This window comes from Anneissia japonica, unplaced genomic scaffold (genome assembly GCF_011630105.1).
Source record: "Anneissia japonica isolate Jap-2015-1 unplaced genomic scaffold, ASM1163010v1 scaffold287832_len156248_cov139, whole genome shotgun sequence".
NCBI classification, from domain to species: Eukaryota; Metazoa; Echinodermata; class Crinoidea; order Comatulida; family Comatulidae; genus Anneissia; species Anneissia japonica.
In genome coordinates this window covers 122685-135709 of record NW_022684458.1, presented here as the reverse complement: position 1 = coordinate 135709, position 13025 = coordinate 122685, and the positions used below count along the sequence as shown (strand labels likewise).

Sequence of the window (13025 nt, the reverse complement as noted above, 5' to 3'; positions counted from 1 at the left end):
GGGTGCATCCTTACCCCCATGCTACACCCATGCTAATAGATGCACACAAAAAGAATCCTAACAGCGAACAACTAAATTATATTCCAACAACCTTGCCAGAAAGTGATTAAGTTTGTTGTTGGCATATTTTTGCCTCTAAAATAGAGAAATTAAATTTAGATGCCCACACAATTGGCTCATGTACACCATTTAACCCATCCTTCAAGATGAGTAGGTGGGAAGGGGTTTGTGTCTTGACAGCTTCTGTAGTGGACAGACAAGATAGGCTTGCATCTGTTTACTGGTGGAATATGAAAAATAATTTTATTTCAAAGGATAAGATTGTTTACACAACATAACCTGCATGAGATGCTGATACCTTGATTGCTAAAGCTCTGTCCAAACTATCAAATTTTATTTGACAAAAACATGTGACATACCTAAATATGGTCATGATGACATCACATCATGACCATATATAGGCACGTCATGACTATATATGGCATACAATATAATTTTTTCTGGACAACTTAAGAACAAATACAGTAATAGCTTTTTTCATGTCAGTCACATCTTCATAATGAAATTATTTTTTCATTTTATATGTTGTTATTTATATCTTATTCAGATATAAATGAATGTGGTTCAAGTCCGTGCCAGAATGGCGCGCAGTGTACTGACCAGATTAACATGTTTGAGTGCAGTTGTACTAGTGGATGGAGGGGTGTCTATTGCAACATTGGTAATGCTTCTTATCTCTTCACTTATCTTGTTACCCTATATTAGATAATGGAGTAGTTCAAGATTGTTTAATACCCCCTACCGTATATAATCAAGTGAATGACCCGTACATCGATTCCAGGTTTTTAAGTCCAGGGGCTTACTGTGCCATACGACCGTCGCACAGCGAATCTAATGCCACTCACTGCAAGGAAATTCATCAGAAGGACGCTTACTCTGGACATCAAAGGTTATAACTCTGGCATCGACATTCTAGGCGCATGTGCATCCCTACACGCTGAACGTCACAAAAACCAAAGCAACCAGACCATAAACCGTCACCGTTACGTGACGATTTACCCACGCGTGTGTTAGTTGCCATGATAATCGCGCGTCGTGTGGTGATTACAAAGGATTAATGATATTTTGCACTAACATTAGACTGAAATATATTTTTCATTTCAACATTAATTTTACCAAAATTGTGGTGAATTGTCGTTCATAAGACTCACTTCGCAGTAAAAATTAATAAATGTTCTGTATATACTCAAATGTTCGTTTTCGGTACCTTATGCCAACATTGTCAAAATGACAGATTAATATTACATAAGAACATGAAATTTTATAAAATTCGTAAAATTTAAATTGCTATAACTTTTCATTTTCTTGGTCAATTTTCACAAATCAACTTGCAGTTTATAGAAGCATTTAACAAGCTCGGGGTAAAAAAAAATCAGATGTAACAGACATTACGAAGTACCCAAAATTAATAAAATAAAAACTTACACCATAAAACGAATGGCACGCATAGACTAATAATTGACGGCTGTACTCGCAACTAGTACCGGATTGTCAATGCCACAGTAAAGATCAAAGGACTGTACGCACGCGCTATGTTCGAGAGCGGAGATGTGCGTCCTTTTGTTGAATTACCTTGCTCCCTGTCAGTGCTAGACTATGGACGGATCAAAATTAGAAGTGTTACATTGCGTGTGCATTGTTGCATTGGCTGACTTCTGTCATGCTCAGTGAGTGCCAGGCATTAGTGTATGAACTAATTAGTGTGAACTTACCTCTCAAGCATAAAATAAATATACTTGAATCGCCCTAGGTTTATTAGCTATACTATTTGTTTTTTAAAAGAATAGCATAAATAAGTTGGATAAATTAAATTCTTTTTATTTTCTTTGACATTTATATATATATATTTTTTTACTTTCAGACGTAAATGAATGCATAAGCAATCCGTGTGCAAATGGAGCGGCGTGTAACAATCTTCAGAACCGATACACATGCACCTGCGCGGCAGGATTCTCAGGCACACAGTGCTTAGACGGTAATAGAGAGTGTCCTATGAAAACTAGAGTTTTTAGGGGTGCCAAGTGTCCTGGAGAGATCCAGGGCAAGGCTTTTGCGGTGTTCAGAGGGTGCAGTGGTCTCAATTACTTGCAAGTTACGGGAGTCTCCTGGAAATCGGGGCAGCCTCCAGCACTCTCACAAGCAAGCAGGAATCTCATGGAGAAAAACCCATCTCCAGCAAATTCATTGTATTTGCTTATTTTTACTATTCTATTACCCCTTCCTTATCAATTGTCTTATGAAAGTCAGTGCCGATGGTTATAATCATACACAGCAAAATAAAATGAGACGTGCTAATAACGCTTATTTTATCAGATTCCCAGTAAGTGACTTCTTCCGACTGGGCACCCCTTGGGTGTGAATCTTCTTTTATTATTATAAACTGTAAATGCTAAATTTCATCATCATTTTGGTGGAGTTTTTTTTTATGCATGGGGAAGGGTTGGTTTGGCTTATTAGTTGTTGTGTACTGTAATCAAACTTAAAACCAATTTTTAGCATAAAGTAACATGTGACATTTGTAACACAAATTTCAGATCTGGATGAATGTGCAAGTTTCCCGTGTCAGCATGGTGCCACCTGCATCAATGGTGCTAATCGCTACACCTGCTATTGTCCACCTGGTTGGCAAGGTGTCAACTGTGATATTGGTAAGTATGGAAGATGAATAAATAATTGTACACACTGTATATGCTTGCATAGAAGATGATCCCTGTTTAAGATGATCCCCCAGTTTGAGAAGATTTTTAGAAGAATTTATTACGTTGGGCATATAAGACGACCCACTGTTTTACTGTCAGAATTCCTACTTTTTACTGTTCGTTATGAATTGAGCTAAAGGTAGGGCTAATCATCCAAAGACTGTAAAACCTTTTAATGCTCAAATTATTATCAAAATCTTATTTCCCCACATTTAAAATTCATTTCAGTAGTAAATTTGCAAAGCAATGAACGATCTGCACCTAGGACGAATATGATTGAAATAAAAAATTTGTATGTGTTGCACATAAAAAAATGACCCCTTGTTTTTTGATCATTGTGTGCTATTTGAAGCCCTGTCTTATAGACGAGAATATATGTATTGAACTACTTTAAATTTCATTAAGTATAATACGTACTCCAAGTATTGTAATGCATGCCATCATGTTTTACGTTGCATTTCAATACTTGGGGTATGTATTATACTTTCTTATCCGAGATTAATGAGTGGACCTTTCAGTTAAAAATTTATATTATTATAACATTTCTTAAGACCGTTTTCATTGAATGTTATTTTTGCAGACATTGATGAGTGTGCCAGTAATCCATGCCAGAACAGTGCCGCTTGTAACAATGGTCAGAACCAGTACGGATGCACATGCCAAGCAGGATGGCAGGGAACTAACTGCGAAATAGGTAAGATTATACAGACAGCCATATGGAAGCCGTGCTTCCATATTTTTAAGGACATTAAATCCTGAGGCTGTGATAGATCTTTCCGCTATTAAGCCCTGACCCTTAAAATTGTTGCGAAAATTTGTGCAGAAATTTATTAGTTTGATCTTTATTTATCAACAGATATAAATGAGTGTACCAGTAATCCTTGCTTTAATGGTGCCATTTGCCAAAACTTGGAAAACAGCTATACCTGCGTATGCCAGGCTGGCTGGAATGGAACACATTGCGATGAAGGTATGATTATCATATATCTCGGTATCTATAATGAACAAACGCGCCAAAATCATATACATCATATATAGAGCAGGAAAAAATTAATAGTGAACTGAGTGTAAAAAATAAACGCAAATGAAAATGGTTTGAAAACTATGAATGTGGTAGAAAAACAAAAAATCAAAAGTTGTGTAAGTTTGGTTTTCTTAAAATTGTTACACAGTGTTTTCAGTGGAATGATTGTCTTGCGTATCACTTGCCAACGCAGTCGGAAAGGCTTCTTGATTCAACCGATCAATCAACATCACAGACAGCTCTCAGCTAAAGCTGAAGGGGCTGAAAAGCCAGTTTTAATAATGTACTATATTTCAGATCAGATGTTTAAGTACTTCGTCCTGTCTGCAATAGCAGTAAGATCCATGTGCATGTTATATACCTCAGTATAAACTTCCAGTTTACTGTCCAATTCACCACCAGTAGAACCACACTGGATAAAGTCTTTATTTATGTGGGAATTATTATCGTTTAATTCTCACCCAAAGAAATCCAATACGTATAAGCATCTACAAATAGCTCAATGTAAATACAACATTATAATATTACTTTCCTCATAAAAATTGTGTTTTTTTCCTCCTAAAATATCTAGACATCAACGAATGCAATAGTAATCCATGTCAAAATGGCGGTGTGTGCTATAATTTCCAGAATGCTTACACATGCTTTTGCACAAATGGGTATTCAGGCATTAATTGCCAAGTTAGTAAGTACAGGTTCTATTATAAATAAATTTCAGCTTTTTTTTTTCAAATACAAAAAGGATAATAATCATAATATATTATTTGTGGATCTTTTTGAATGAATGACACACCAGACTGGTGTTAGACTTGGAGCGGTGCCAAGTTTTTCTTCTTACTTGGAGCAGTGCCAAGTTTTTCTTCTTACTTGGAGCAGTGCCAAGTTTTCTTCCTCTTGGAGCAGTGCCAAGATTTTTTTTTTCCCACTACATCTTTGTTTAGAACATCAAGCCATTGTTTTTGCACTACTGTATTGCAATTTTTATAGATATATATTTTTTTCATTAGGCAATGTTATTGTTTAGTTCAGATTGATTGATGGCTGACATTTACTGAAAATTTTCACAGCAGTGTATTTTTTTGCATTGTATAATGTTATATTCTGATATACAATTTAAACAGTCTTTTATCCATTTTTTGAAACTTATTAGTTAATTATTTAATTAACTTATTTTACGTATTTCTTATTTTCCGGCAACTAGATAAGAGGATGTTTTTATTTCCTTTATTATTCATAATTCTTTTATTTAATTTCCAATTAGCTTAATTTTTATAAATCATGTTTTTTCAGATACAAATGAATGTAATAGTTTCCCTTGTCAGAATGGGGGTGAGTGTATTGATGACATAAATATGTACACTTGTGTATGCCGACCAGGATATGGAGGTACCACTTGCAGCATAGGTAAGTGTTATTTATTGTTTGCTTGTAATTTTAAGCAGAGTCCTTAAGCACTGCCATTAACAAGCAAGAATCTCTCTGTGGTGTATAATGTCTGCATGTTTACTATACTATATTATTAATTGTCTTCCTGATGTCAGCTGGTGATTGGTGTCATTTTACGCAGCAAAATACAATTAGATGCATTTGTAAAGACTGTTTTCCACTGGGCGAAGCGAAAATTGTGCATGCACATTCACATTTCTGTCAGAATTTTTTCGCTTCAGCGAAATTAGTAGATTGAACTGTTTCTATTTTGTGCAAAGCTATTTAGGGATTGGATGGAACACTAGTCACTAAGTGCAAGCTTAGTGGTCTAGTGGTTATGATACCAGGATAGTTATCTATACTGTAGATCATTGGTTCGATCCCCACCCAAATAATATGCAAATTTTTTTTCACAAGTATTTGGGAACGTACTGAATATTCAGTACGATAACATGCCAGGTAGGGAAAATATCGCTCCTATTAATTTATTATTAGTCTGATGATTTGATCATGGAGTTATAATCTGATGTTAATTTCTTTTTCAGCTATCAACGAATGTGAGAGTAACCCATGCATTAATGGCGGTACTTGTTCAAATCTGGTCAACCAATATGAATGCCTATGTCAGTCAGGCTGGACAGGGACCACATGCCAAACTGGTACGTGTATATAGTTACTGAATTTACAACACATCCTTCATGAGTACCTAATATCTAAAGGTGGATGTGAGAATATAACCCATCTTACAGCATCATTGTGCTGAATTGCATGGTTGTAGTCTGCGACTACTTATAGTAGCTTCTTCCGAAAGATGCAATGCACGTTGGATCTCCATTTTAAATTCTTATCCTAGAAGAATTAGTTCTACCAACCCTGGGCGATGAGCGGCTCAAACCAGCGCCAGTGTTAAAGCTATAGTTAAACAGCGCCCTTGCCTCACCGCTCGGCCACCTAACTCGTCTAAACAATATTCTTGTGAAATTAAACATTTGTAGAGCATCCTAATTGAAATGTTCTATTATCTACAATGGTTGGTTCTTTGATAAGAGTTTGACAATTAATTGTCAGTTTAAGTACATTATCTCACTCTTACATAACAATTGATAAGGGTGATATTAGGTGGTTATGCCTCTTTCCACCAAGGTTTGAAATATTCAAAATCTATATATCACTCATTAACTGTTCCTGGGTTTTTTGTCGAAAACCCTTTTGTGTCTTAGAGAAATCAGTTGTACAAAATATTTCTCCTCTGGAGCCTGGCTATTAAGTTTAAGGGGTAACTTTTTGACAATAATAAATAAATCCTAGAAACAAACCAGGAACCCTTGAAATGAAAGGTCAACACATTATACCACCCAGTCACAACTAACCGTCTACAACATATTTGATTTGTTTCTATTTCCTAGACATTATTTTTCAATATTTCAACATATTATTTCAGATATCGATGAATGTGCATCAAATCCTTGTGTTAATAACGGAACATGTATAAACAGCGCCAACCAGTATATTTGTGAGTGTCCACCTGGTTATCAGGGACAGAATTGTGATACAGGTAAGAAAATTATCTTTTTATACTTCAAAATATTGATTTTTTTTTGTACAGTGTTCTAGTTCTGGTGGGTAATGGCAACTCCAAAAATGTAAGAGTAAAACAGGAGGGGTAGAAATGGAGAAAGGTCCACCACCGCAGTTTAAGATGCGCAGGGTCAGTCATTAGCAGGCCTGGGCCTTACCGCCTCAGGCCACATTGGATCTTATAGGTAGGAAATTCACAATCACATTAGCATAGGCTCTGCGAAGAAAACCACATTTGGTAGTAGAATGTTGGAGCGTTTAAAATTACACCTCCAAGAAAGGAGGCGCATTTATTTGAAGTTGAAGCATAGTATTTATGTCTATTTTTTGAATAATTATTAGGATGAACCGACTAGTAGAAAGTTTTCTGTAGCAGAACTTACTTTTGAATTACAAATGGAATCGTCTGTCCTAGCGAAGTTTATGTAATGAATATCCATTCACCAATTCAACATCAAGGATGGACTGACTGTACCTCAGTGAATAGGCCATACTACATAAATATTGTTACTTATTTTTTATACTTCAGAACCAGATAAAACTGGATGAAACCGGATGAAACCAAATGAAATCAGTTTATCAATTATTACTTTGAACTTGTACATATTAGCATGAATCTATTTCTTTATTAGAAACTAATGAATGTGGCAGTAATCCTTGTCGGAATGGGGGTGAATGTACCGATAGTCTTGACTTCTACAGTTGTGTATGTATTGTGGGATACACTGGTTATAACTGTGAAACAGGTGAGCTGACTTTGCTTTATTTTCACTTACTAATTTAAATTTGTAAGAATTTGCAGTAATATTTTGAAACAAAAATGGGATGTTTTTGGAAAGCTCTTTAAGACTACTATGTACAACTACACAACATTTTATGGACAACTACCACTCCACTAATTATGTTGGTCCCATTCATTATTTTTTTGCATATAAAATCCTGCTAACAAAGAAACAGACAGACAGAAACACAACAGTGAATGTTAAAAATAAAAACTGATAAACATAATATAATAGAAGTATTACCATAATAGTATGCATCTTTTAAAATGTTTTTAAATTAGTCTATTTTGTGAATATTTCTCATTTTCATAGGCTGATGTATGTAATGTTTCTCTAGACTTAACTTAGATGAACCATTTTATTATATTATTAGATAAGCTCAACTAAGAGAAACTTTGCATATATTGGTTCATACATGTGTTCATTAATAGGCTATTAACATGACAGTTAATTTATGTATTTTACACAAAATTATATTTATTCATATTTTTAAAGCATATTTTATTCATTTATTTATTTTTTTAAATTTAATTTTTTCTTTTAACAAGCATGGTCTCTTGTCATCTCTGCGATAACATCAAAACTTCATCAAATATATATATAAAAGCATTACTTATTCAAAATATTTTTTAATAAATGTGAATGTATTTACCAGATATTAACGAATGTGCTAGTAGTCCGTGTCTCGGTACCGCCTCCTGCCTTAACCTTCTCAACAGCTACCGTTGCAACTGCCCGTCAGGATGGACTGGCACTAACTGCGACCAGGATGTTGATGAGTGCGCACTCGCCCCATGTCAGAATGGCGGCATATGCGCCAATGGTCAGAACCAGTACACCTGTAATTGTATTAATGGCTGGACTGGTACCAATTGTAATCAGGGTAAGTCTTTAGTTTTTATTTCTTGATTATATTTGGTGTCCAGCTTATCTTGTTAATAGTAATATTTATTTTTTATTATTTTATTTTCTTTACATCCAACAAAAAGTACACTTGTCACTTTATCAAGGATAGAGTGATGCTTTATAAGCCAAGTCTTTTTATGGGGAGGGAGTAGAATTGTTTTTGGTCGTGAAAAAGAGTTCTGCTGTGACAGGAATTGAACCCAGGACCCTGGGATTGTAAGGCAAGCATCATAACCACTAAAGCCATTCAACTCCACTCCACAATATGTTGACATATCTGTGCTTTTGGCAACAAGACACTAAAGCACTTGATGTTGTTACCTCTCTGAACCTTTTGACAATGCCGTACTCAATTCAGTGTAATTGTCATGATGTGTTTGAAGCATAATGCTGTACAGGCATTAGACCTGGCCAATCAATGAGCCGCAGATATGTAGGCTTGAGAAAAATGAGATGAATTTGGTAAGATGGATGTGCCATATGTCAGCCTGAAAGACAGAGAGACTTGACAACAACTCAGGTACAGACTTGATATACAGTCGGAGAGATTTTGTTAGTTCGGTCACATTGAAAGGATGGAGGAGGATTACTGAGTTAACAGGAGATGCATGGAGGTCAAAGGTAGAAGAAGTAGAGGCAGACTCCTGAAAACATGGGAAGAAGTCATCCATTGCGACCTTAGGGCAAAAGGTCAAGATTGGAAAATAGTCCAACCCATGATCAAAACGTATATATATGATGATATATGATAGTGTAATTCGTAGATTTTTTTCTTTTTAGTTTCCATTGATATTTACTATGAAAAATCTTAATGTTTGTTATTTTTTAGATATTAATGAATGCGCTAGCAATCCATGCTTTAATGGCGCCACCTGTGACAATGGCCGTGACTTCTACCGTTGCAATTGCCTACCGGGATTTCAAGGTGTACACTGTGAACTTGGTCAGTAACCAATAATTCAATAAATTATTATGCTTAACAGCTCCTGTATCAAATATAATGTGTTCCCATAAAACGAGGCAAAGAGGCAAAATATTAAATCATGTTTTTATATATAATCACATTCTATGTTAAATAGCTGTAGAGATAATTTCCCGTGGATTAAATAAGTGAACAGTACTGGATAAAGACAACTTGATTTCTTGCTTAAACAATGTATCAATTCATAGAAGTCTTATGAAGATAAGCATATCTGAGAGTGAGGTGGTCGAGATAACTATGGACACAATGTACTGTATACTGTACAAAAAAACATAAAATTGTGTAATTTAAAAATAAGGCTTAATGAATGTGTTTGTAACTGTTCTGTTAATTAAAAATGAAAACTGTAGAAAATATGAAAAGAAATAAAGGAAGAAAATTTGGAGCAACTTTAAATTGTGTACCAAAAGCCATATAACAATAATAATAGCTCTTTATTACATTTTCTGTGTTTGTAGTGAATTTTAGGCACTAATTGTCAGAGGTCAACATGCCCAAGCTGTCACGTTTCATAATTTGACACTGAATCAAGGCTGGAAAATAATTTGTTATTTAAACTTGATTTTGTTATTGCAGATGTCGATGAGTGTAACAGCCAACCGTGTCAAAATGGTGGAATATGTTTGAATGAACCAGGACAGTACACTTGTAATTGTCCCATTGGATGGGAGGGACCGTTTTGCACTGCAGGTAAAGTCATGTTAATAAAGATTAAAGACAATATAATTAAAGGTCAATATAATAGTCAATATAATACTACAAAACCATACATAACTACATGTAAACCTAGTATTAATAAATTATTGAGGTCTAATAAATGTGAAAGTAGGTTACTCCCAGAAATGTCTTGATACCCATTAGCCTTGCACAGAGAAGAATTGAAACCCTGAACTGAAGTTTGGGAAACCAAACCATATCCACTGCACCAAACCGTTTCCACAACTGATGACTAATACTCTATAAATAATATAAAAAAAAAAACAGTATACAGAATGATTTTTAATTAGTAAGACTTTAAATCAACATCAAGTCACTTAATCAGTGTATTAGTAATAATGTCTTCCAAATATTATATCCAGTGATTTCACCTAAGTACTCCATATATGTTGATAAGACTAGTAGGGAGTTATAAAATGTGCTTCGTTCTCATATATTATCTTTACCTTTACAAGACTTAACCCAGTACCATGCAATTAGAGGCAATGCTCTTAGCCATTAAGCCACAGCTTCACTTATTTTTGTCTGCAAGTAGATTCTTCTCACCAATTTTGTTATTCCCTAACAATTTTTTTATTTTTTGAAGACACCAACGAGTGTGCAAGCAATCCCTGCTTGAATGGTGGGTATTGTCGCGACTCCTTCACTCAATTTATTTGTGATTGTACTCCAGGTTTCTCCGGAACACGATGTGAATTAGGTAAGTTCAGTAGGTCACACGCATGTTGAGAGAAAAGAGTACGTAGTTTTTGATTTTTGTGACGTTGCGACACTAGAACAGAATCAATCATGTAAGACCGTCCCATCGGACGTTTTATATTCTCTGCATACGTAGATTTGGCCAAATTGAGTCCTAGAATCCGTGCGACAAGGAGAACTTTACGTTCTCGCATGCGCAGATGACTTTTAGTGACGTCATTACGTTCTACGTCCTACCGTCTTCGTGCAATCAAAAGCTCGGGTATTTCGGGGGAAAGATAGACTGCACAACTGTAGGTAAATACAAAATGGTCATGTGAAAAACACCTGAACATGATTGGTTTATTTTTTAACATGAAGTAAATTCAATTCAAGACTGCTTTTCACAAATACCATCTTACAATCTGTAATCTTTTTAATAAAATAAAAATAAAAAACCCTTTAATTGGAGACCGAACCTCGGGACAACCCCACCTTTTTAGGTTCCGGCGTGGTCTTGATCTGTAGGGTAATCACCCATGGGCTATTATTTTACAGTTAATTTTAATACAAGGTAAAAGTATACAAGCTTCAGGCCTCACCCTATATCAGTTTTTAATGTGTAGTCATAAAATTATGGAAATAATTTTGAATTTTTTGTAATAATAAAATAGACAAGGATTGTCTCAATATTAATGACAAAATAAAAATTGGTACATTTTTTATTTTTGCAAAAAAAGAGAAGAAAATATTATAAAAGAATGTTTTTTTTTTTTTTTGAATTGAGAATGTTGTATTTATGTTGAAGCCAGGTGGTTGAGGATCTCATGCTGACACAATAGTGATTAGGTTCGCTTTCAAAATCTTGTCCGACGACCAAGTGGAATGTATTTTGCCTTCTTGTCTTGACAATAAGAAAAGAATGAAGTATAAAGAAACAATTTTAATTGGTTGATATATTCGTGTCATTATTTTATTATAAAATTTTCCAGATTTGAATGAGTGCGAAAGTTCACCTTGCCAAAACAATGGTATCTGTCTAAATGGTGCAAATCGCTTCGACTGCCAGTGCCAGCCAGGTTTTGGGGGCGTATTTTGTGAATTTGGTAACGTATCTCCACATTTTATAAACTATTCTGCTGCCAGATACCTCTTTTTTTACAACTGGTAGTTATAATCTGTGTTAAATTCTAGAAACAATAGAAATATATAAGTATTTGCCTTATTAGTCAAATACGATTTTCGTTTGAGGGAACCATATTTTGAGTAACATCATTTATTAAATCACAATCTATTATAGCCAGCTTCATCATTTGTGGCAATGAAAAGACAAACCAGTCACTCGTAAAATCCTGTTTCAGAGATGATGGCCAAAACATGCTGAAATGTCAACATTTTTGAAATGTGATTTATTGCACTAAACTAACCTTTATAATATTTATATATCATGTTGAAACAACAATTTTTTTTACTATTTGATACTGTAGCTCTCATTTTACTCTTCAACGCTGTATTAATTACTAAAATATTGTTTTTTGCGACGAATGACTGGTTTGGCTTGTCATTTGCCTTATTTATGAGAGCCTGATGTGTAATGAAACCATAAAGATCTTTACGTCGCCATGGTCTGTGCCTCAATTATGTTGCTACTTGTACAGGGCTGGACTGCAAAGATAATATGTCCCATCTTCTTGAAAAGCTCTTGGATCTGTGTGCAATATGTTAGGACGTGTCTTAGAGGATTCTTCAGACTGGACTGAGACATTGTCATTTGTTGTACTGCTCATTTCACCACCAGAAGGACCCCATTGAAAATGATACTTTGGGCCTTTGTGGGATATACTTGGTGTTTCAACCCCCCTACACCCCATACCAATATTTCATACCAAGTGAAAACCTGTAGATAGAGCACTTAATAGAAGCAAGCAAGAACAAAGAAATGTTTTTAAATGGTTTTTGTAACAGATTGCTGTTCCCTGAAAATTGTTTCATTCAACTAATGTCTTCTTTTTTTATTGCCTTAGACCTTGATGAATGTGTACCCAATCCGTGTCGCAATGGTGGTATTTGCATGGACTATGTAGGCTCCTATACCTGTACATGTTCCGAGGGATTCTACGGAGCCAACTGTGACAATAGTAAGTAATATTCTAACTACAAAAAATGTAGCA

The 13025-nt window shown here is 35.0% G+C and overlaps 1 protein-coding gene across 7 annotated transcripts in view; it reads left to right on the top strand.

Annotated features, from left to right (window-relative positions):
- LOC117106031 (fibropellin-1-like) overlaps positions 1–13025 on the top strand; it is a 58419-nt gene that overhangs the window by 18458 nt on the left and 26936 nt on the right. For all 7 annotated transcript variants that reach the window (XM_033247399.1, XM_033247393.1, XM_033247374.1 and 4 more), the window contains 16 exons: positions 608–721; positions 1922–2035; positions 2595–2708; positions 3340–3453; positions 3616–3729; positions 4355–4468; positions 5074–5187; positions 5757–5870; positions 6653–6766; positions 7422–7535; positions 8227–8454; positions 9307–9420; positions 10036–10149; positions 10763–10876; positions 11847–11960; positions 12879–12992. In XM_033247399.1, the coding sequence (XP_033103290.1) occupies positions 608–721; positions 1922–2035; positions 2595–2708; positions 3340–3453; positions 3616–3729; positions 4355–4468; positions 5074–5187; positions 5757–5870; positions 6653–6766; positions 7422–7535; positions 8227–8454; positions 9307–9420; positions 10036–10149; positions 10763–10876; positions 11847–11960; positions 12879–12992 (1938 nt within the window). The remainder of the gene's footprint in view (positions 1–607; positions 722–1921; positions 2036–2594; positions 2709–3339; positions 3454–3615; positions 3730–4354; positions 4469–5073; positions 5188–5756; positions 5871–6652; positions 6767–7421; positions 7536–8226; positions 8455–9306; positions 9421–10035; positions 10150–10762; positions 10877–11846; positions 11961–12878; positions 12993–13025) is intronic.